The sequence below is a fragment of the Schistocerca americana genome, chromosome 2 (genome assembly GCF_021461395.2).
Source record: "Schistocerca americana isolate TAMUIC-IGC-003095 chromosome 2, iqSchAmer2.1, whole genome shotgun sequence".
In the NCBI taxonomy this organism is placed as follows: Eukaryota; Metazoa; Arthropoda; class Insecta; order Orthoptera; family Acrididae; genus Schistocerca; species Schistocerca americana.
This window is the reverse complement of record NC_060120.1, coordinates 174,771,546-174,792,681: the sequence shown is the minus strand read 5'-3', so window position 1 is coordinate 174,792,681 and position 21,136 is coordinate 174,771,546. Positions and strand designations below refer to the sequence as shown.

General features: G+C 35.7%; 1 protein-coding gene across 1 annotated transcript in view; it reads right to left on the bottom strand.

Moving 5' to 3' along the window:
• Window positions 1-3,158: 3,158 nt before the first annotated feature.
• The window catches only part of LOC124593853 (voltage-dependent T-type calcium channel subunit alpha-1H-like), a 452,274-nt gene continuing 434,296 nt past the window's right edge, over window positions 3,159-21,136 (bottom strand). The window contains exons 28-29 of the mRNA XM_047132201.1: window positions 12,115-12,347; window positions 3,159-4,870 (exon numbers count right to left, since the gene is read on the bottom strand). Coding sequence (XP_046988157.1) covers window positions 3,968-4,870; window positions 12,115-12,347 — 1,136 coding nt within the window. The 3' untranslated portion in view covers window positions 3,159-3,967. The remainder of the gene's footprint in view (window positions 4,871-12,114; window positions 12,348-21,136) is intronic.

Genomic DNA, 21,136 nt, shown 5'->3' with positions numbered 1-21,136 from the left:
TGGAAGCACTGAACAACATGAATAATGCATCTTCACCAATGATTTAATCTTCTCTGACTTTCTCTGAATGGATGCTTTTTCTATATTCAGTATTTTATTTGACTGAGGTAATGACTTCTCTTCAGATCACCATCTATAGCTGTGATTAGTGATACTTCCGGCCCCACTAGTGAATTATGCCAAAAGAATGAGTTTCACAGAGCCTTCAGATGTAATGTAGAAAACAGTGACAAAATTAAGTCTGTGTGTATAATGAACATGTATAAATACAGAAAACATGTAGGCAGCCATACTGATTTCCAGGCTTTGGAAGGAAAAATCAATATAAAAAAGATTCAAGTGGGAACTGAAAAGCCATTAGCATAATGTTTAACCATATGAAATAATTACTTTTTATGAGAAAGGGGAAGGAGAGAAATAGATTATAGGATGCCATTAAAAAAGGAGCAAATTACCAAGTTATTCTTATTTTTACAAATGGCACTGCTTCATTAGTCTATGTGGTAGTGTATTACAAAATATTTTAAGCAATAAGAATTGTGTTGCAAACAGGGCCAGCATAGGTGTAAGCAGGAAACACAAAGAAAGTATTAAAATGTCTGAAATCTGATGCAAGTCAGCCTAGAAACTCAATCCTGTTCGACTACTCAAAGTAAACTATAGTGTATGTTGTAGAAAATATGTTATGTGCAGCAATGTCACAAACTTTTTTTCTCAAAAAATTGATTTCTTTTGTTCGTCATATTTGTTATTAAAAAATAAGAATCACAGTGATTTGAAAATAAATAATATTCCCAGAATGTTGAGTCAGCACTATAGTTTAAGCACACCATGATAATTTTGGTTTTGAAATTAAATTTGCCATAGCTGCATCAGTATTTTTCTTGATTTTTTAAAAAAGAAGGCAAAACCTATGTTTAACTTTGTTTCACAAAAATTTGCATCTTTATTAGTTGCTGTATATATCAGATTTCCTTAAGACAACATATTTATGTAGCAGGACAGTCATCAGTACTCTGTTCAATTCACTATCAATTCCTTGTGTAAGGAATGCAAACTTACTTTTCCTAACAAATAATTTTCTCATTAAATTCAAATCATATGCGTACTTCTGACATTTCTCTTTAACTTCACTTCAAAGGTAAAATCATACATGAAAATTCTACCATTAAATATTAGATACTACTGGACATAGACAGAGAGAAAAGTTATAATTAGCTCAGTTAATAGTGTGGTAGAGGTAGCGGATTATTTAGAGGTATTACATGAATTTAATCATTTGGTAAGCAAGTAACAACTGGTGGCCAAAACTGCACATTCCTATTTCCTGAATGGTAGGTCCCTCAATGGCATCACGTTATCGATAGAAGCATAATGATACTCAAAACTTCATCACAAAGTGAAATAGATTTTAACATTAGAATTATCTAGAAGCATGTGACAGAGAGTACCATTAACTTATAATATATGTTTAGGATAGACTGAGTGTTTATTGCACAAAATAACTGTTTTGTGGTTTGTAATGATGTCCTCCATACACACACAGTTCAAATTTTGTGTTATGTACGGTTTTCATATGGTAAAAAAATATCATTGTGCTACAACGAACTAGTAATCAGTGTTTGCTTTTTCTCTATAATTAGAAAAATATTCAGCTATACAAATTCAAAGCAATTCTACCAATGATATATGGTATGCAATGAAATTATTTCCAAGCTCACATCTGAGTGAACAGTCCTTTCCACAACATTGTTTGGAGCAGTAGAAAGAACAAAGGATAGATGAAAATCTATTGTAATCTGCAGTGTAATAATTGAAGACAACTTAAAACATGTCTGTCCATATGAAAATGTTACATATAAAGTTTTAAAAACATTGTTAATTTACTCATTCATAGAATATTTCTAGAATTAAAACTGGAAAAAACTATTTAGTTGCATTTGTTTCAGATGTTGTTAGACTAACAGATAACTACTAATAACCCACATAACATTTTTGCAGTTCTACACCATTGAAATTTTAGTGTTGAGGAATGCCACACAAATACTGTAGAAATGTTACAGAAACATCTTGCTACATGGACTTAAGATCACAGATAATATTAAGTGTAAGTACCAGTCATACAAGTTTGAATTTTAATTGCACTTAGGACATTATATACAGCTTCCAATAAAGATGCTTTGTAGATTCTCATATTTAGCACTGGCTATCAATACAGTGTAGCAACAAGTGTAGTTGCTTGTACTAAAATAATGCTATTTTATGAACATTAGAGATCTACATTCCATACTTTTTGTGAGAATCACTACCTTTGAGGCAATGTTACTGACTACTTTTTAGCATCACAATGCGAAGTTAGTGATGACTTTACCACAATATAATGGTTTATAAAACTATTCAATGAAAAAAAAGGGAATATAAGGACATTATAGTAGCACCAATTAAGCAGGCATAGTAAATCAGAAAGAATATCTGCAGCAGACATGATTTTAAAACATAGTGTGTAGCAGATGAAAAATGACAAACATGTTGAAGCTCCTTACTGTTTTACCATTCCGTTTTGTTTTGAATTTTTATAAATGACTAATATGTGGTCAGTAACGAGAATTAGTTTAGTAAATAAAAATGTTGAGAACTATTAAAAAAATTAAGAGGGAACCAACTAAATAGTAAAAATATTCATGATAAATTTTTATTACTATGATTTTTGTGTGGGTTATACCTGTCAGCCAAAGCATTTTCAGCAAATTCTGAGTCTCTGTCAAAGATCTGAACCAATTATTTGTTTATGCCAATCACAACATATTTTTTAATACCATTCATTAAAATATTCATGCTGTATAATTTATACAACATAACATTTTATACAGACTCTTTTATGATTAAAACAACACTGTACAATTAACAACTGCTAATCATTTATCAAAAAATTGATTGTATATTTTTATAAACAATTTTATACAGGTGTAGTTTTTTGAACAGTTTTCCTTTCATAAATGAAACATAATTTTAGCTGAACAGCATTAGACTTTTGATATAAATAACACAAAACCTTTTTTAAAAAACTTTATGCTTACAAAAATTGAATTTGATGTACTAACATTACTAAACCTTTTTGAAACTTGAATTATCATACAAAAATCTTTTTAAACATGAATTAGGATAAAAATGTCATTTTCTTGATTTGTAATTAAAATAATGTTACTAATGACACTTTTATGGAGAAACGAAGAGACCCCGTTGCCACAGATATGAAAAACTTAATGAAGACACAATTCTTGTGTCCCTAAAATCATATTGGCTCCTGTGTCACAGGTTCTAATTACGTTCCCATGTCTGTTCCTGTGTACTGGAGCATTTCTTTCAAACATTGCAGGCACAATGTGCCAGACCTGGGAAGTAGGAGAACCTGCTGATATTTCTGATTTTAACTAAATTTCAAGTATTGTTTATGCAGTTTCTCACTGTCAGAAATTTACAAAGAGGTGCTAGTTATGGATGATGAGAGTTTTAATAGTTAGAAGTAAGAGAAAATGGAAAAGTTAAAATAAAAAGATATGACACATTTTTGCAACATTTGAGGATCCTTTTATTTCAGTACTCTTTTAAACTAAAATAACCATGTTTTAGAAGAGAGTACTATATGCTTGCTGTTTAATTTGGTAATCTCTTTCTTAGCAGAACATCTATTTAATGTTGTCTCTATTTTTATGCACCTCTCTTTTTGAAATGACAGGTACTGATTTCACCTAATTTTAACAGCGAATAGTCTATGTACCTCAATTTTCTCTCAGATACTATTGTCATCCTATGTGACTGTTATTACTCACATCAACTATGATATGTGTCTGTTAGCCATTAAAAAGAAATTAATCAAACTTCAGCAACAAACTATGAACTAAATTTATTATGAACAAAAGTATTAAATACATAATTAAGTTTTTGACCAGAATGTTTACTGCGTAAGTCATTTGGATATTGTTCTTGGTTCACTGCTGTGTCCAGCACTTTTACTGTCTTCTGAAATGAGACTTCTGTAAATTGGTTCGGTAGCACTGTCATCCACCTCAAATGAAACTTGGAAAAGGTCACACGTATCATCACATTCCTTATCTGCTTTGCACTCTCTTGTGTCTATATCTATTTTACAAACATTGTCCTTTTCACTGTCCACACTGTCACAATCTACAATGATTCTGTCAGTAACTTCACCTACAATGACCGGTCTGGAGGTAGATGGAGATTTTCTTCCACTGTGTGATGAGGATGAAGAACTTGGAACTGATACCGTAATTTCACTGTGTGTAACAAACAATGGTGTAACATTTGTTAATTCTAAACTGGAGGCATCACTTGAAAGACTATCATCTGCATGTTCACCTTTTGATGAGGACTGAAAGTGAGTATGCACTGCCTTTTCTGTTAACAGTGCTGGTGGGGACTGAATAGCAGTTGCTAATTCACAAATGTTTTCACTTCTTAAGCTGCTAGTCATACTGCCACTTCTGTTTAGATCATGAGCTGTTACTAAAGTCAAAGAGGGAGTTAAAAACCGTGGACCAGCCATAGTTCTGTCTAAAACAGGGGCTTGTAGAGTAGACTGTTCTGCTGTGGCTGCACGATAAGGTGGGGGTATTAGTGTAGCTGTTGGAGATACACAGTCAGGGGAAATATCATCAGATGGAGTCACGGACTCTGGATCTGCCCAGTCAGTTCTCCTTGACTGGGTGCCAACCAGGAGCTCTAGACGTTGTGTGCTGCCCAGATCACTACGTCGCAAGCCAGGCACTGCCAGCAGACCTCTACTCCCCTCATGTGGGTCACTTGCAGTTCTTTGTATTGGTGCTTTCTCTTTCACCTGAGGCAGCAGCTTAAAATTTGAAAATACATACATTAATGAAGGTGCCAAGAAACATCTTTTCAATAACACAATTAAAACGATCTTTATTAATAACGAAACAAGAACAGTAGGATAAGCAGTCTGACAAACATAAAAATAAATAAATTAAGAACTGGTTCAGAATTAAAAACAGAAGCTTCACTGAAAAGCAAAAGATGTAAATGATGTTTCACAATTCCTATTAAGGGCTTCTAGGGCTTGTAGTGGGAATGATAATGTTTTGATAAGGAACCCATGTCTAGAAATGTACCATTTGGTTATGAAATAAGTTTGAAGTTTGAATTACTTTCAAATCTCCTGCTTCCTGGTATACATAGAAACCAAGAAGAGGGCACTGTCATCAGTCTCTGTTGTAGTTATGGCGTCAGGTACCATTTTTGTCCACCTACAACAATGGCTGCAAGGAACTGGTACATCTGCAACTAGGAAGGTTGAATGTAGTGCTCCACAGATGTGCTTCACTCTTGATTTTGAAGAGGATGTCCTCCATCACTTAGAGGAGGACCCAACAATAAGTACTGCTTACAATGAGTACTCAAAGCATTGTCATTTACATGGGCTCCTGTACAGCATGCAAGTAAGAGTTCATTGGCTCTACTGTGTTTGTACTGTGATACGGGAGATTTGAATGCGAGAATTGAATGTGGTCTGATCTTGAAACATGTTTTACATCCAACTGATACATTTCCAGATGTGGGTTCATTATCTAAATTTTACCTACTTAGTCTCCTCTACAACCCCTCGAAGCCTGTAAAAGTAATTGTGAAATACCCTGTATAATAAGTGTTTTGGTGCCTGTCACCTGAAAAGAAATGGAAATTCCTTTCCCAGTCCAGGGCTTATAGTATCTATTAGTAAGTATGGAAGTAGATTTCCATTAAAGATCAATATTAATGGTTTTGTTAGGGACTATAATTCGGTCTTCGTGAGGTTAAGATGTAAGTGTAGGTGTGTGTGTGTGTGTGTGTGTGTGTGTGTGTGTGTGTGTGTGTGAGCCCAAAAACAGATTTCATTAATGATGCTTCTTTAACTAAAGTTTTACCTTTCAAACTATTAATTTGTTACTGAGTAAGTATATGAATGGTTCTGAACTACTGTCAGAATTGTTACTTATCTATCCATTTTCACAATTACGGCGGAAAAGTTCTTATCGTGCTGACATCACGCAGTTTCCATACAGATTAATTACCCAGTTCATTCCAATGGCCCTTAATGAAAGCACCTCAAGGATGAGAAAAAGTCGGACAAACAAAAATACATAAAATATGATATGCTCATGTTTCTTCCACATACCCTCAAGAGTGTTTTATGTTTAAAAAGTGAAAAAAATACCATTTTTATTTATGTACATGTTAATTAAAATGCTTACAACAAATTATTTAAATGTCTACATACTAAGCTGCATAAGATAATTCCAATGCTATTGTAACCAAGCACCACCAAAAATGAAAATAGTTTGCAAAACTGACTTACACAAATTGCATTACTGTTCTGATGCTAACTTAAGTCAAGTATTACAGCACCCATGTTACATGATATAGTACGTAAATTGGTTCTGGCATGACTTTGCCATCAGACTATTGGAGCAACTGGATTGGCTATACACTGATTAAAAATAGGTATCAGTCTATAGACTTAGAATACACTATTCTCATAGATGAACCTTGTACTAATAACATACTGACAGAGAGGAAGGATGTAATGCTAGTACATATAATCAGTAACTCACAGTGTAATCATACAGCTACAATAGCCATGATTCGAAAGGCTAAGTGGAATGTTTAGAAACATTTATTCCTGTTACAAAAACCAATCCATTACAGAAAAATTACGTTGTCCACAACATTTTAAACTAATGGTGTTAACTATTTGGATCTAAATAAATTCACGTTGTACATTATCATTTGCAGAGACCACAATAATGTGATTTTTATATGCAAAGAAGAAATCCCCTCCAGGATAATGTACCGGTATGTTGATGATGATGGAGGCAATAATAAATGGCAAAAACTACTTAAAGATGAAAAATTAAACAACAAATTCATATTTTTAATGTGTATTAAAAAAGCATTTTATGATTTTCAATGAATAGATTGCTGAATGTAGCAAAGGGAAAAACAATTCTATCCTTATATATCACATTATCAAAAGTGCTAAATTAAATGCCATTGTCAAAACCAAGCTTCCATGTAATTCAAAAGGAAAGCTTACAATCAATATATGGAACCAGTTATTACTTAATGGGAGTGAGACATGGACTTTTAATGAAGAAAAAGAACACCCCAGAACTGAGGGTATCAGGGCAAGCAGAGAAGATATGCATGTTTTGAATTATCGAGAGAGACAGAATGAATAGAATGGAGTAGAAGACATAATGACTGTTCTGAAAATGAATTGGAGCAGGAGGGAACTTATACCCAAGTGACTGGAATGTAAATCCACATAAAAAATCCTTTGGTGGATTCCAAGAGATAAGAAAACACTGACACTATGGCTTAATCTAAAGTGGCAAATGAGACTGGAAGACACACAGAATCAACATGGATGTGCAGAGGTGAAGACTGTAATCCATAGGAAAGGCCTGTATCAGCAGTGGATATTGAACAGGTAAGATTATGGCATTAGTTGGAAAATAACTCATTATTCACTGAACAGCTGAGGGTTGAGGGAGATTTACTCAGTTCTGATATGCACACTCAGGCAAATTACAAAGTAAGGATTGCAAAACTGTATAGCGAATAGTTGGTTGAGCTAGAAGAAAACTATTTAGGATTTACTGTTTGGGAGAAACTTTTTATGAAACAATGGGCACTCTCCGGAAGGACACCTAAAGAAGTGAGTGCTTAAATTTCATTTGAGACACTGAGAATTCCTCTGTAAGTTGGAAATATTTGCTTGATGAACTTTAAAAAATTCATTCATGGCAGGACAAACAAATCTGCTGGGAAAGGCATCTATGTTTATACAATGTAATAAAGGAACCTATAGCTCCAAAGACTCTGATACTATCTCTGTGTGCCAGTTACTGCTATCACTTTGTACAATATTCTTCTAGCTTTACAGTTTTATTTTGGTGCCAGTTTCCCTTATGTATGTAAGCTCAGAATAAATATATGAAGATGGACCAATTTGTTAAGGAATTACATTGATTGATTCCTTTCTTCTGTTCATATACTGCAAGATGAGGTAATATCAGATGGAATTTTCATTTTATTTAAGGTAACTTCATAAAGAATATTAAATTCTTGAGACAAAAAGTGCAAGATATTTTGGATGACATTGGAGAATAATATGATCAAAGAACTTCAGTCACAAATATTTTTAATTAGTTAGAATCCAACAAATAAAACTGTCTGATGTTACCCCCTTGATGGGATAATTTCTGACATTCATTGGATTTACACACAAAGGTCTATATTACATCTAATGGGATAATTTTGTACAGTGACTACCTTTTTAAAAAATAGACATACTTAGAAACACGTTTTACGTGTTTAGAAAACATTATTTGCAGATGGCTACAAAATATTCTACACATCTTCAATAAACATTTGACACATATTCAGAAAACTTTCACAGACATATTTACAAAATATTTCATTAATTAAGGCAAACTACTCATACAACAAATCAATAATAATCTACAATATGGTCTCAGTTAAAGAAAACTCCCCCTTTTCTTCTCTTTGAGTCAGCAACACTCTTACAAGTTGGCCTTTGTCTACAGTATCATCATCTGGAATGACAGGAAAAATAAATACAGATTTGCTGCTTGAAATGGATGCAGAAATCTGACTTCCACTTCTTTTGTGCCCACATTTGTTGCAATTCCAACAAACTGCCTATTTTGCTGCTGCCCCCCAAACATTTGTGGACAATCCACAAGAACAAAAGCCTCCACTTCCAAAACTGCTTCCCCTCACTGCTGCTTTTGTCACCAGTTGGTATTACATCATTATTCACAAGCAATTCAGACACTGAGTCAGCATTATATATCTTTCTCTTATTGATGCATAAAATGGATTTTCCTTGGGAAACATCTAATTTTCACTTTTGTTGGACACTCGTGTTATTTTTCATTCCATAGTGAACATTCTGAAGCATATCTTCAAAGCTTGAAGACAAGGCTTCTACAGAACTGTTTTGAGAATGACTTCCATCAGGTAATTTTTTGAGGACTCTTTCAGGGTCAAATGGAATTAATCCCATTGCATGAAATGCAGGAGCTTTTCTTCCATTGCATAAGCACTGCCCACCAAGCAGCTTTTAAAGGTCTGAAGAAACCTATGTCTAATGGCCACAAAATATGAGTACTGTTTGGTGGCAATAAAATAAAAGAGATTTTATTCTTCTCACATTTGTCAATTACTCACAGTCAAATGTGATTTGAAAGGTTGTCTCCTATCATAACTTTCTCCCCATCCACTGAGTTCAGGTAAGGCACTGCAATAGTAATACACCAGTCTTCAAATATAGACAGACAAAACCATCCACTTTTATTGTGGTTATAGCACGTTCCTTTGGATCTCCTTCTTGCCAGGTGTCCCATATATGCTCCAATTTGAAGACCACATAGGGAGGTAATAGTTTTCCATCCCCAGTGGCAGAAGAATCTAAGTGCAGAGCAACGTTGCAGTAGAAGAATCTAAGCTCCTTTCAGGATGTTTTGTTCCCCTTCTATCATATGCTTCCTCTGAGGGTCATCACACAGATTGGTCTTGTCATAATTGATTACATTTTTGGGATCAATATTTTCCATTTTTTCACCAACATTCTGGAAATATGATTTCACTGTCTCTAACTTGCTTCAGCACATTGCCTTTTAATGTTCTCAGATAGCTGGACACTTAATATGGCAGAGTGATGCTGTAAGAATGAACGCGACCACTCAATCCCTGTTGTGTTACAAGGCAAGCAATTTTCCCTTCATCCACATTTATCACGATATCCTTTCACTATGTACCAAACATCATCAGAGGTAAAAGGAAAACCCCAATGTGCAGGCCTTAAAATACCACAGACAAGTGTGTTCGCTTCAATAGTACTTAAGGCAGAAGGCCTTCCAATCACTAGAGGGTTTGTATTATTAACTTCATTCTCTAATGTTGAACATGGTACATTGAATTTGCTTGACGTCTTTCAGTACGATAGTTTTCCTGATCTTACAGCAACAAACCACCTTTTCAAGATTTTCACGATCACCTTGGAAGAGCACCAAGCCTCCTTTCGTAAGTACGTGGCATTGTCCGATATTATCTCAATATTTGTAGTTATCTAAAAATAGTTTACTAGTCACTAGTGAAAGTGAGATGTGGAGACAAACTGCATTTACATTTTCTTCTTAACATTTAAGTAAGTAAACTATAAGCAAATTAGGCTTACCAATTTTTCCTCTTCTTGTACAATGCTGAAAGTATTCGCATACAGATAACTAGCAACCACAATTGCACACTGCACTGTAACCTGCTAAACACCACTGTTTCAACTTCCAACTGCAACAATGTGTATTCGTATATGCTTGACAATAATTAAGGTACCCAAAATGTGCACGTGAAATAAAAGCCTGCATTCAGTGATACCAAGGTAAGAACAGAAATACACTGTTCCCGTCCGAAATAACCTGTGTGTCTGATATTTCCCCATCTTAAGGTACTGAGAAAGAGAGACTAGGAAGGGAAGAAGAGACTGAAGTCAGTTGAGGATACCAAATTTACTTACTGACTTACAGAGCTTATTTTCATTATAACATGAAGCAATAACAATAATAAAAGTGCAGTACTATAATCCTTTGGCATGTCAAAGGCTCATATATAAGACTTTATGGAAGAATCTCATTTTGGAATGTGTGTTCCAACATAAATCATCATCTTTCACAAGAAATTTGAGTCAAATGTAGGCTCATTAAGCAGCAATTTCAAAGCAAGTCAGATTCGACAAACAACCTTATAATCATATACATACATATCAGTTGTGTCAACTCAAGCCTGACACTGATATCAAGAGAGAGAAATTGGTGATGAAAACCTCATGCTGTGGCAGTCTGAAGTGGAAAGCAAGGGCTACTGTGAACAGGAGAAGGTCCACAAAGGAACCTCAAGCAGTTAAATTTCATCTCCTTTTAGCTAAGATAGTGGCTATGTTCCCAAAAAGCTTTGAATTTAGTTTTACCTTGGTGCATTTTGTGTACTAGAACTGACTGATGTGCTGATTAACAACAGTAACTTCAATCAGTAGTGAAACTGGTTATTTAACATATGTACAGCCCATCCATTCATTCCAGTACACTATATCCAGCCAATGGCTGTTTGTGACTGGCATGATATTTCTGTAATTTCACGGTGAACCGACCGCAGCTCGTGGTCTATCGGATAGCTTTGCTGCCTCTGAATCACCGAGTCCTGGGTACTGTTCGCAGCTAGGTTGGGGATTTTCTTCACCCAGACACTCGGTGTTTGTGTTGTCCTCATCATTTCATCATCATTGAGGAAACTGGTGAAACTGGACAGTGAAAAGATTGGGAATTCGTACGGGCACTGATGACCATGAAGTTGAGCACCCCACAAACCATATACCATCATCATCATCATCATAATCATCATCATCACATCCACAGTGAACAATACCTGTATTTAGGCTATTATTACAATGGGATTGTGACCCCGAAAGACATTTTAAAGCTACTGCTGCCTTCAAGCTCCACCCTGCCCCCTACTTGAGGAGGAATCCAATTACCACTGTTATCTGTGTCTAGTGATATCACATGGTCAAATGTGACATAGTTTTTCAGCGTGTTAGCACATCAAACAACTGAGGCAAAACCTGGGAAACAGACAAATATTTATCTAAGTCGACGTGCAAAAGTGCCTATAAGCCGCATTCAGACTGGCCAGCATGCCGGCCCTCATTGTTAATCTATGAGACAGATTGATCAGGAGCTGGCACACATCCATGTCCTGGAAGGGGGTGCTTTAATGCTCTTATCTATCCTGGCGAGTGTTTAACATACGTAAAGGACACTGAGCTAACAAGATTGTGTAACACTGAAAGACTTTGATGTTTTAAAATATATGACCTGTAAATAATATAATTATCCAGAAACAAATGAATTGTGTGAAATATGTCACTCCATATACCAGTATTTCCTACCTGTGTATTACTTCAAAGAAAGTATGGGGTAAAATTAGTGGATACTATGTACTAGGTACCTTACTTACCCAGTTTGGTGATTCTTCTTCAGCATTTTCCTCAACTGTATCAGTATTGATGTCACTGGCTGCTTTGTAGACAGCTGTATATTCAGTTGCAGGATATGCAGGAGGAATGCTGGGAGGCAGAAGAGGCCCCTGATGAGAGTGAAAAGTCTGCCGGCGTCGATTATGTGCTCCACGTCTGCTGCGAAGCTCAGTGGAATCTCTGCGCCTCTCATTCATACCACATAATCCTTCATCTATTGAGAAAGTGTTATCTTAACACATTTCAAGATGCTTACAGTAAAATAAATTAGGAGGAAAACGTGAAGTATGAATCTATCTGTTTTAGTTACGTGGATCCAAAGATTCTTTCATTATTCCTTCAAAACTATTACTTAAGAGGCAATTAGTGTCATTTGTAGCTGATAGACATTGTATATGTTACATATAAATACAAACTAAAAGATTAGTCTTTTTAAAAAAGAAAGGATTAATTTGCTTTGAGGAATGTACTTCCAATATTGGAGTGATGCTTTTAAGTTTTACAGTTGAAGCCCATAAATTTCTTTGTTCATTATTCTTAAAATAATTGAAAAGAAAAATATGATGTGTAATAATTGTCACATCTGTGTAATGTGAGTTTTTGTATTTTTGCTATGTGAGTACAACTGAATCTTTGAACTGGTAAACTGAAAGTACAAGGGTTGGAACTTTAATAGTGGCAACTATTTATTTACAACTCATACAAAATAGATACATATTTCAAAGTTTTACTGACCTTCAAAGTAGTCACCAGCATTGTGCGAAACTCACTGCCAGCAATGTGTAAGTTGTAGGATACTCTTAGCAGTGCCAGTTGTATTGACAGTTTGAGCCACGCGGTATACTGCCCAACGAATGTGTAGCAGTTCTGAAGCGAATGCCGTGAAGTGTTTCCTTCAGTTTAGAAATTGAGTTGAACTTATGAGGGCTTAAGTCAGGTGAGTGCAGTAGGTGGTACAGAACTTAGCAGCCCCACCAGTCAAACAAATCAGTAACAGCTTGCACTGTACGTGCTTGAACATTTTCCTGCAATATGATGGTCAGGTCCTGCAGAGAGTGTCATCACTTCTGTCTCTAAGCTGGTCGTAGGTTATGTTCCGAAAATGAACAGTGTAGAGACAAAAGTGATGACATTTTCTGAAGGACCTAACCATCATTTTGCAGGAAAATGTTCATGCACATACAGTGCAAGCTGTTACTGATTTGCTTGACTGATGGGGCTGCTAAGTGCTGTACCACCTACTACACTCTCCTGACTTAAGCCCTCATAATTTCAACTCTATTTATAAACTGAAGGAAACACTTCACGGCATTCACTTCAGAACTGCTATAAATTCATTGGGCAACAGACCACGCCACTCGATCTGTCAACACAACTGGCACTGCTAAGAGTATCCTACGACTTCCACATAGCTGGCAACAGGTTATACACAATGCTGGTGACTACTTTGAAGGTCAGTAAAACTTTGAAACACATATCTATTTTGTACGAGCCATAAATAAATAGTTGCCACTATTAAAGTTCCAACCCTCGTATTTGGTATTTTATTGTTGTCAGTACATCTCTGAAGAACCAAGCTTTGCAAATTTTTGGTAACCTGTTTTAAATAAATAATCCTAATAGGTCATGGGCCCAAAGTGTGTGTGAACAGTTGTGAAATGTTTATTTTACTTGTGAATAATTTTTTGTAAAATAATGTGAATCTGGCCACTGTTTTGTGTTTGATGAAAATGGTAGCTGGCACTAGTGATTAAAAAATAGAAGTGGATAAACTCAGAGCACCTTAAGACTGGGAAAAATGGAAAAGGTATGTGGTGATGCTGCTCCAAGCATAAGCACCTGAAGATATTGTTAACAGTATGTACAAGTGTCCTGAATTGGCAGAACATGTGAGCACAGAAACATTAGCAATACATGAACCGAGGTTGAAAGTCATTGTAAAGTGACATGTTTATTAGCATGCAGACTAGGAAAATCTGTTGCTGAGCTGGTGCTGACATGCATTCACACAAGTGAAATTTGGGATAAGTTACTTGCTTGATTCGAACAAATGAGTACACAGCAGCTGCACAAGCTGATCAAATCATTTTTCTGTGTTCAACATGATAACAAAGAGAACATTAGTACACATGCTGTGAAGTTGCAGAAGGTTTTTGTGGATTTGAACGATGACTGCAGAAGCATGAGAAAAATGTTTTGTCTGAAAGAAAGGTTTTTGTGGATTTGAACGATGACTGCAGAAGCATGAGAAAAATGTTTTGTCTGAAAGAATCTTAAATGGTCAAGTTTTATCCTCGCTAGGCAAAGAAAGTGGCAATTTAGACCAGTGGGAAATGATTGCTTTTGAAAGTTTAAGTATGAACCATTTGATTGAAAAACTGTGAACGACTGAATTGCATTCAAAGTATAGTTGAGTCAACTGTGGTTGCTGCATGCAATGGTCCTAAGGAGAAAATTCAGTGATGTAAAAGTGAAGATATTGCAATCTTTAAAAACAATCTTGAATACGCAATATGAAAATTCGTTGTCGTAAGTGCACCATTGGGCATCACAGTGTGTTGAGCAAGACAGTTAGTAACACTTGCATCAATCAATTTCAAAAGAGTGTTGCACTTCTGATACATATTTCTGGTGCCTCAGTCAATAAATGTGTTGAAGTATACTCTTAGTACTGCGACAGTGGTGCCACAAATCACATCAATGTAAATAAACTATACCTTGTATTGTATACAAAATTCGTTGTTGGAGGGAGAGAGAAGCAGTTGAATAATGCCAGAAAAAATGCTGAATTGAAAAATGTACTTTATGTTCCTGAAGCAAGTGCTCCTTTGTTATCCACAAAAGCAGATGCAAGAAATGGTTTTTGGAAGAGAATTGATAGCAAAAGTATCAAAATTGAAGACAAAGTGACTCAGGAAAAGATGATGACTGGTCATGACAGTCATGGTCTCTCATGAGAGTTTTGGTCACCAACACAAGCAACACATAAAAATCATCTTGAAGAAGAATGATTGTAGCTCTTAGGGAGTAGCATGAGACAGGAATGGACACTATGTGCGCTCAGTGGGTATGCCTGGGGGCCTCATTCAACATGCTGAAAAGGATATTCCAGCAGTCACTGAGCGAACAGGGTGCAACCAACTGCAAAATGTGGTGCACTCTATCCAATACAGATAATGACAGCTGTAGAAAACCCAGAAGTAACTGTGTAAGATTGAAAGAAATACCTCCCACAAGTGTGAGTATTAAAATCCTAATGGTAAACTGTTGAAGCATTCACAACAAAGTGCCAGAGTTTGAAGTGCTCATGAACAGCTGTGAAATTCACATAATACTAAGTACAGAGAGCTGGTTGAAACCTGAAATTGATAGCAGTTAGATTTTTATGGAAAATTTAAGAGTATATTGAAAGGATAGGCAAATGGGAAATGAAGGTGGTGTATTTGTCACAGTAGACAAGAAACTCAAATTCATCAGGATAGAAATTGAAGCTGTATGTGAGATTGTTTTGGCAAGACTCAGTATCAGGAGAGGACACAAAACGATAACTGGATCTTTTTATCACCCAAGAGACTCATCTCCTGATGTAACTGAAAACTTTACAGAAAAGCTCAGTTCACTTCTACATTAGTTACCTGGTCATACTGTAATCATCATTGGAGACATAATTATCCAACAATTAATAGGAAGAATTACAGTTTTGTTAGTGGTGGGCGAGACAAAACTTCCTGTGAAACATTACTAAATTTTTTTTTTTCCATAATGTGGGGCCAGTCATAATATATTTCCTTAAAGTCAGTACTGCCATTAGACTGTTTTTTATTTGCAGTGTTGCATTTACACGGTCACGATTTTGGCTTTACAATGCCATTTTCAAGTGTTTTAATGTTATACAGTGCCTAAGATGGCATACTGTCGTATTTAAAATACACTATTAGACACATTGTCTAAGGGTCAATATTTCTGGTAAAAGCCTACTGCTTTATTTTATCACTGAGTGAAAAAAAAACACTGTTAGACACATTGGGCTTTTACCAGAAATATTGACCTGACAATGTGTCTAATAGTGTATTTTAAATATGACAGTATGCCATCTTAGCACTGTATAACATTAAAACACTTGATAATGGCATTGTAAAGCCAAAATCATGATCATGTAAATGTAACATTGCAAATAAAAAACAGTCTAATGACAGTACTGACTTTAAAGAAATTACTAAATGCCTTCTCTGAAAACTATCTAGAACAGATAGTTAGGAACGCCATTCATTACGGAAATATATTGGATCTAATGGAAACAATTAGTCCTGACCTCTTTGAGGATGTCAACATCAAAACTATTGACCATGGCATGGTTGTGGCATCAATGGTTACCAAAGTACAACTGAAACTAGTAGAATGATACATATGTTCAGTAAACTAGATAAAAAACCAGTAGAGTCATCACTGACGAACTTGAAACTTTCAGCACAGGGCAGGAGCATGTAGATGAACTATGGCTCAAGTTCAGAAGAATAGTTGACCATACACTGGATAGATATGTACCCAGAACAGTTCATAATGGGAGGGAACTTCCATCATATACAATCACTGTAAAGAAACTTCTAAAGAAACAGAGATTATTGCATAATAGGTGTAAGACAAAGTGTAGGGCTATAGATAAAGAGATGCTGAATGAAATGTGTGGATGTCAAGAGAGAAATGTGTGACACCTTCAATGAGTACCACAGCAGAATATTGTCGAGTGATATTTCACTAAAACTAAAGAAATTTTGGTCATATGTAAAAGCCGTTAGGGACACCATAGTTAAGTGTCCAGTCCCTAGTGAATGAGACAGGAACTGAATTTGAGAATAGCAAAGCAAAAGCAGAAATGCTTAACTCTGTTTTAAAATGCCGCTTCACAAAGGAAAACACAGGAAAACTGCTCCAATATAATTGTTGTACCACTGAAAACATGAATGAAAAATAAGTATGGGCATCAGTGGTACTGAAAAACAGCTGCAATCGTTAAAACTTAACAAAGCTCCAGGGCCTGATGGAATTCCTATCAGATTCTATACTGAATTTGTGGTTAAGTTAGCCCCTATACTAATCAGTGCCCAGTTACTGGAAAAAAGCATGGGTCACACATCTACAAGAAGTGTAGTAGAAGTAATCCACGAAACTACCATCCAGTATCCTTGACACTGATTTGTTGTAAAATCTTAGTATACATTCTGAGCTCAAACATAATGAGATATCTCAAACAGTATGACCTCCTCAATGCCAGCCAGCATCAATTCTAAAAACAACGATCATGTGGGGCCCAGCGCGCATTTTTCCCACCTGACATACTGGAAGCCTTGGATCAAGGCAGATTGCCGAAAACATTTGACTCAGTAACACACCTACACTTATTGTCATTATTAGGATCATATGGGGTATCAAGTGAAATTTGTGAGTGGATTTAGGCGGTTTTGGTAGGAAGAACACAACATGTTATCTTGGCTGGAGAGTCATTGTCAGATGCAGAAGTAGCTTCAGGTCTGCCCCAGGGAAGTGTGTTGGGACCTCTGCTGTTCATGTTGTATATTCATGACCTTGCAGTTATCTATAATAAAGTACTGTCTGAAAGAAGCTGCATGAATGTTCAGTCAGATTTCAATAAGACTTCAAAGTGGTGCAAAGACTGGTAACCTGCTTTAAATGTTCAGAAATGTAAAACTGTGCACTCCACAAAACAAAAGAACATAGTATCCTATGACTATAGTATCAATGAGTCACTGTTGGAATCAGCCAACTGATACAAATACTTGGGTGTCACACTTTGTAGGGATATGAAATGGAATGATCACATAGGCTCAGCCATGTGTAAAGCATGTGAATAACTTTGTTTAATGGTAGAATAATTGGGAAGTGCAATCTGTCTACAAAGGAGACAGCTTACAAATAAATCATGTGACCAGTTATAGAATATTGCTCAAGTCTGTGGGACTCATATGCACAAATGACTGGCAATTCCAGCAGCTCAGGCTAGAATGGCTCCAGATTTGGCCATCATGTGCAGATGAGGTGTACTTGCTTGTGTGTATGAATGGTGTGTGTTTCTCTTTTGCTGATGAAGGTTTTGGCTGAAATCTTTGTGTAAGTGTCTTTTATTTGTGCCTGTCTGCAACTTAAACATGTCTTCTTTATGGTAAGTAGCAATCTGTCTTTTCCTACATTGTTGATATTCCTACCTCGAGTTTCCATTGTTTGACTATGTACTTTTAAGTGGTCAGCCTTGGCCATTTCATCTTTTCCATTAAAATATGAAGTATTGCCAATTCAACCACTTTCATTTTCGTACAGCCATAGTATTATTAGAATTACTGAATTTAGTGTAAGAGAATGATTTTATTTATGTTCAGTATCATTTGGAGCTGTTGTAACATAAGGTGGCAGAGTCAACTTTTCAATACACCTGTAGCAATTATTGATAGTCCACCAAGCCTCTATGATGATAAATGCTAACATCTTTGGGCTTTGCTGTCATGATGTATACTTGTGATCTTGTGTATACAGTTTATTCAGACAATCAAGTTCACATTGTTTCTTATAGCTGGGTTACCTCTCTTACCTCCAATGAGTATAGGGATAAAAATCCACACACCAAAAAGACTTGAAACAAAGAAATTTTGTTTTTATTGTGGATTGATGTGCTTGTTAGTTAACATGAAATTAACTCACAAAGATGCTGACATAAAGAATGTCACTGGCATGCTTTGCTCTTAAGGTTCTGTCATCAGTTTGCAACAGCCAATGTCTTGTGATGACATACTATTGCTACATGCACTCACTTCTTTGCTAGGAGATTCTCTTCTGGGGCTTGATGGCACAGGGCACAGACACAACTTTTAATCTGCAGAAAAGGGCTATAAGACTAATAACTAGAAGTAGTATGTGGGCTCATTGTAAGGAACTGTTTTTTTCTTTTGTTTTTTAAAAAGAAAAAAACTGGATACTGTATCAAGTGCGTACACCTACGAATCTGCTATGCATATCAGGATAAATATAACTAAGAATTTCACCAACAAATCAAGGAGCAAGAACTAGTTTGAACTTACAGTTTTGACTCACATTTACTAAGGAGAAACATACAAAAATCCAATACAGCATTTTCTATCAAGGAATAAAATTGTATAACAAATTGCCCAAAGATATGGAAAAGATTTCTAAAATACATCTATTTAAAAAGGCAGGCAAACCATTCTTCATAAGTAATACATACTGCTCAATCAAAGATTACTTAGAGGATTCAAAACAGTGGTTAATAACAAAAGGGTATAACTACAACAATTTATCACATTACAATAATGTAATGCTTTTACAAGAACATTATGTGCCAATATCAATAGCACATGATAGTAATATCTTGTCCTTCTTGTGAGTACAACACCTCACTCATTGTGGGGGATGCTGACTCAGTTTTTCAGGTGGACTGAGAGGATGACACGAAGAAGGCCTCATGGGCAATATGGCCGCGAGTGTAGAAGTGTGTGAATCTAACTTGAGAAATAGTTACAGTTATGCTGTTAAAAAGGGAGTTTGTAAGAATTGTAACACTGAAATAACAACGCTAAAAGAATGAATTGATAGCTTACAATTCATAGTCAGTTCCTTAAGAAGCGATATTGACTCACTCAAGAAAGAAAATCGGGATCTGCGATCGAAGCCAACACTAAGTGAAGTGATACAAGACAAAAGTAATATATCGTCCGAGTGGGTAAAAGTGCCGTACAAAAATAGTGTTCCATCTACAAAAAGAACAACAAAGTTTGCTAAAACTGTCACATTTTCGGAAAAAACAAATATCATGTTTTGCAAACAAGTGACTGTGATAACGACTCTCCAAATGATTGTGAACTTGAAAAAGTCAGTGAACTAAAAATGAATAGCGTTTTTTCAAATAATGCCAACAACAAACACAGATCTTCAGGGAAAAAGAGTAATGTACTATTACTAACAGACAGTCATGGCAGGAATCTATCCAGCATGCTCCGTGAGAAAAATTGCGACATAGCAGTGACTAGTGTAGTGAAACCGGGAGCGGGATGTAAAAATGTTGTAGACATTAACTCTCAGACGAAATTAATGCAAGAAAATGACTTTATCGTCTGTATAATGGGTTCAAATGATGTGGCAAAAAATGAAGCAGAGGTTTGCGTGAAAACACTACAGAATGTTTTACAAGCTAATAAATGCAGAAACACAGTAGTTGCCACACTTCCTCATAGGCATGATCTGATTTATGGTTCATGTGTAAACAAAGAAATTCGGAAAACAAACATTAAAATAAGGAAACTGTGTTCTCAATACACTAAGTGCGATGTACTGGATATAAGCAAGCTGCATCGAAATCTGCACACGAAGCACGGAATGCATTTGAACTATGAAGGGAAAAGATTTGTTTGTGATCGTGTTAGTGAAATAATTAAAGAAAGACTTGTAAGGGATAGAACAATTTATCAGCTTCCTGAACATCCTTCCAACAGCGAGGAAAACAAAATAAACAAGAAAGAAGAACGAAAATACAACACTGCTGACGTTCCTAATTTAAACTAGAGGTATGTGATGCTGTAAATATGATTCCCAATTACCAAATCGTGAATACGCCTGAACTAAAAATTTATCACCATAATGTGCAATCCCTGCATAATAAGATCAATGAAATTAACGTTCTATTAACACATGAACTTAATGATATCTCAGTGTTATGCATTTCTGAGCACTGGCTTAACCCAGAATTAATCCAGAATACGAAAATAAACAAATTTGTCTTGGCTGCTTACTACTGCAGGAAAAACAGCAAGCAGGGTGGGGTAGCAATTTACACAAAGGATAATGTAGATTTTATTACACTACCTGACTTAGCTAGGGCAAATGTCGAAAAGGATTATGAAATTGCAGCTATAAAAATTACTCAGTTCAACCTGGTTATTGCTACAGTTTACCGATCACCGTCCGGGAATTTTGAACTTT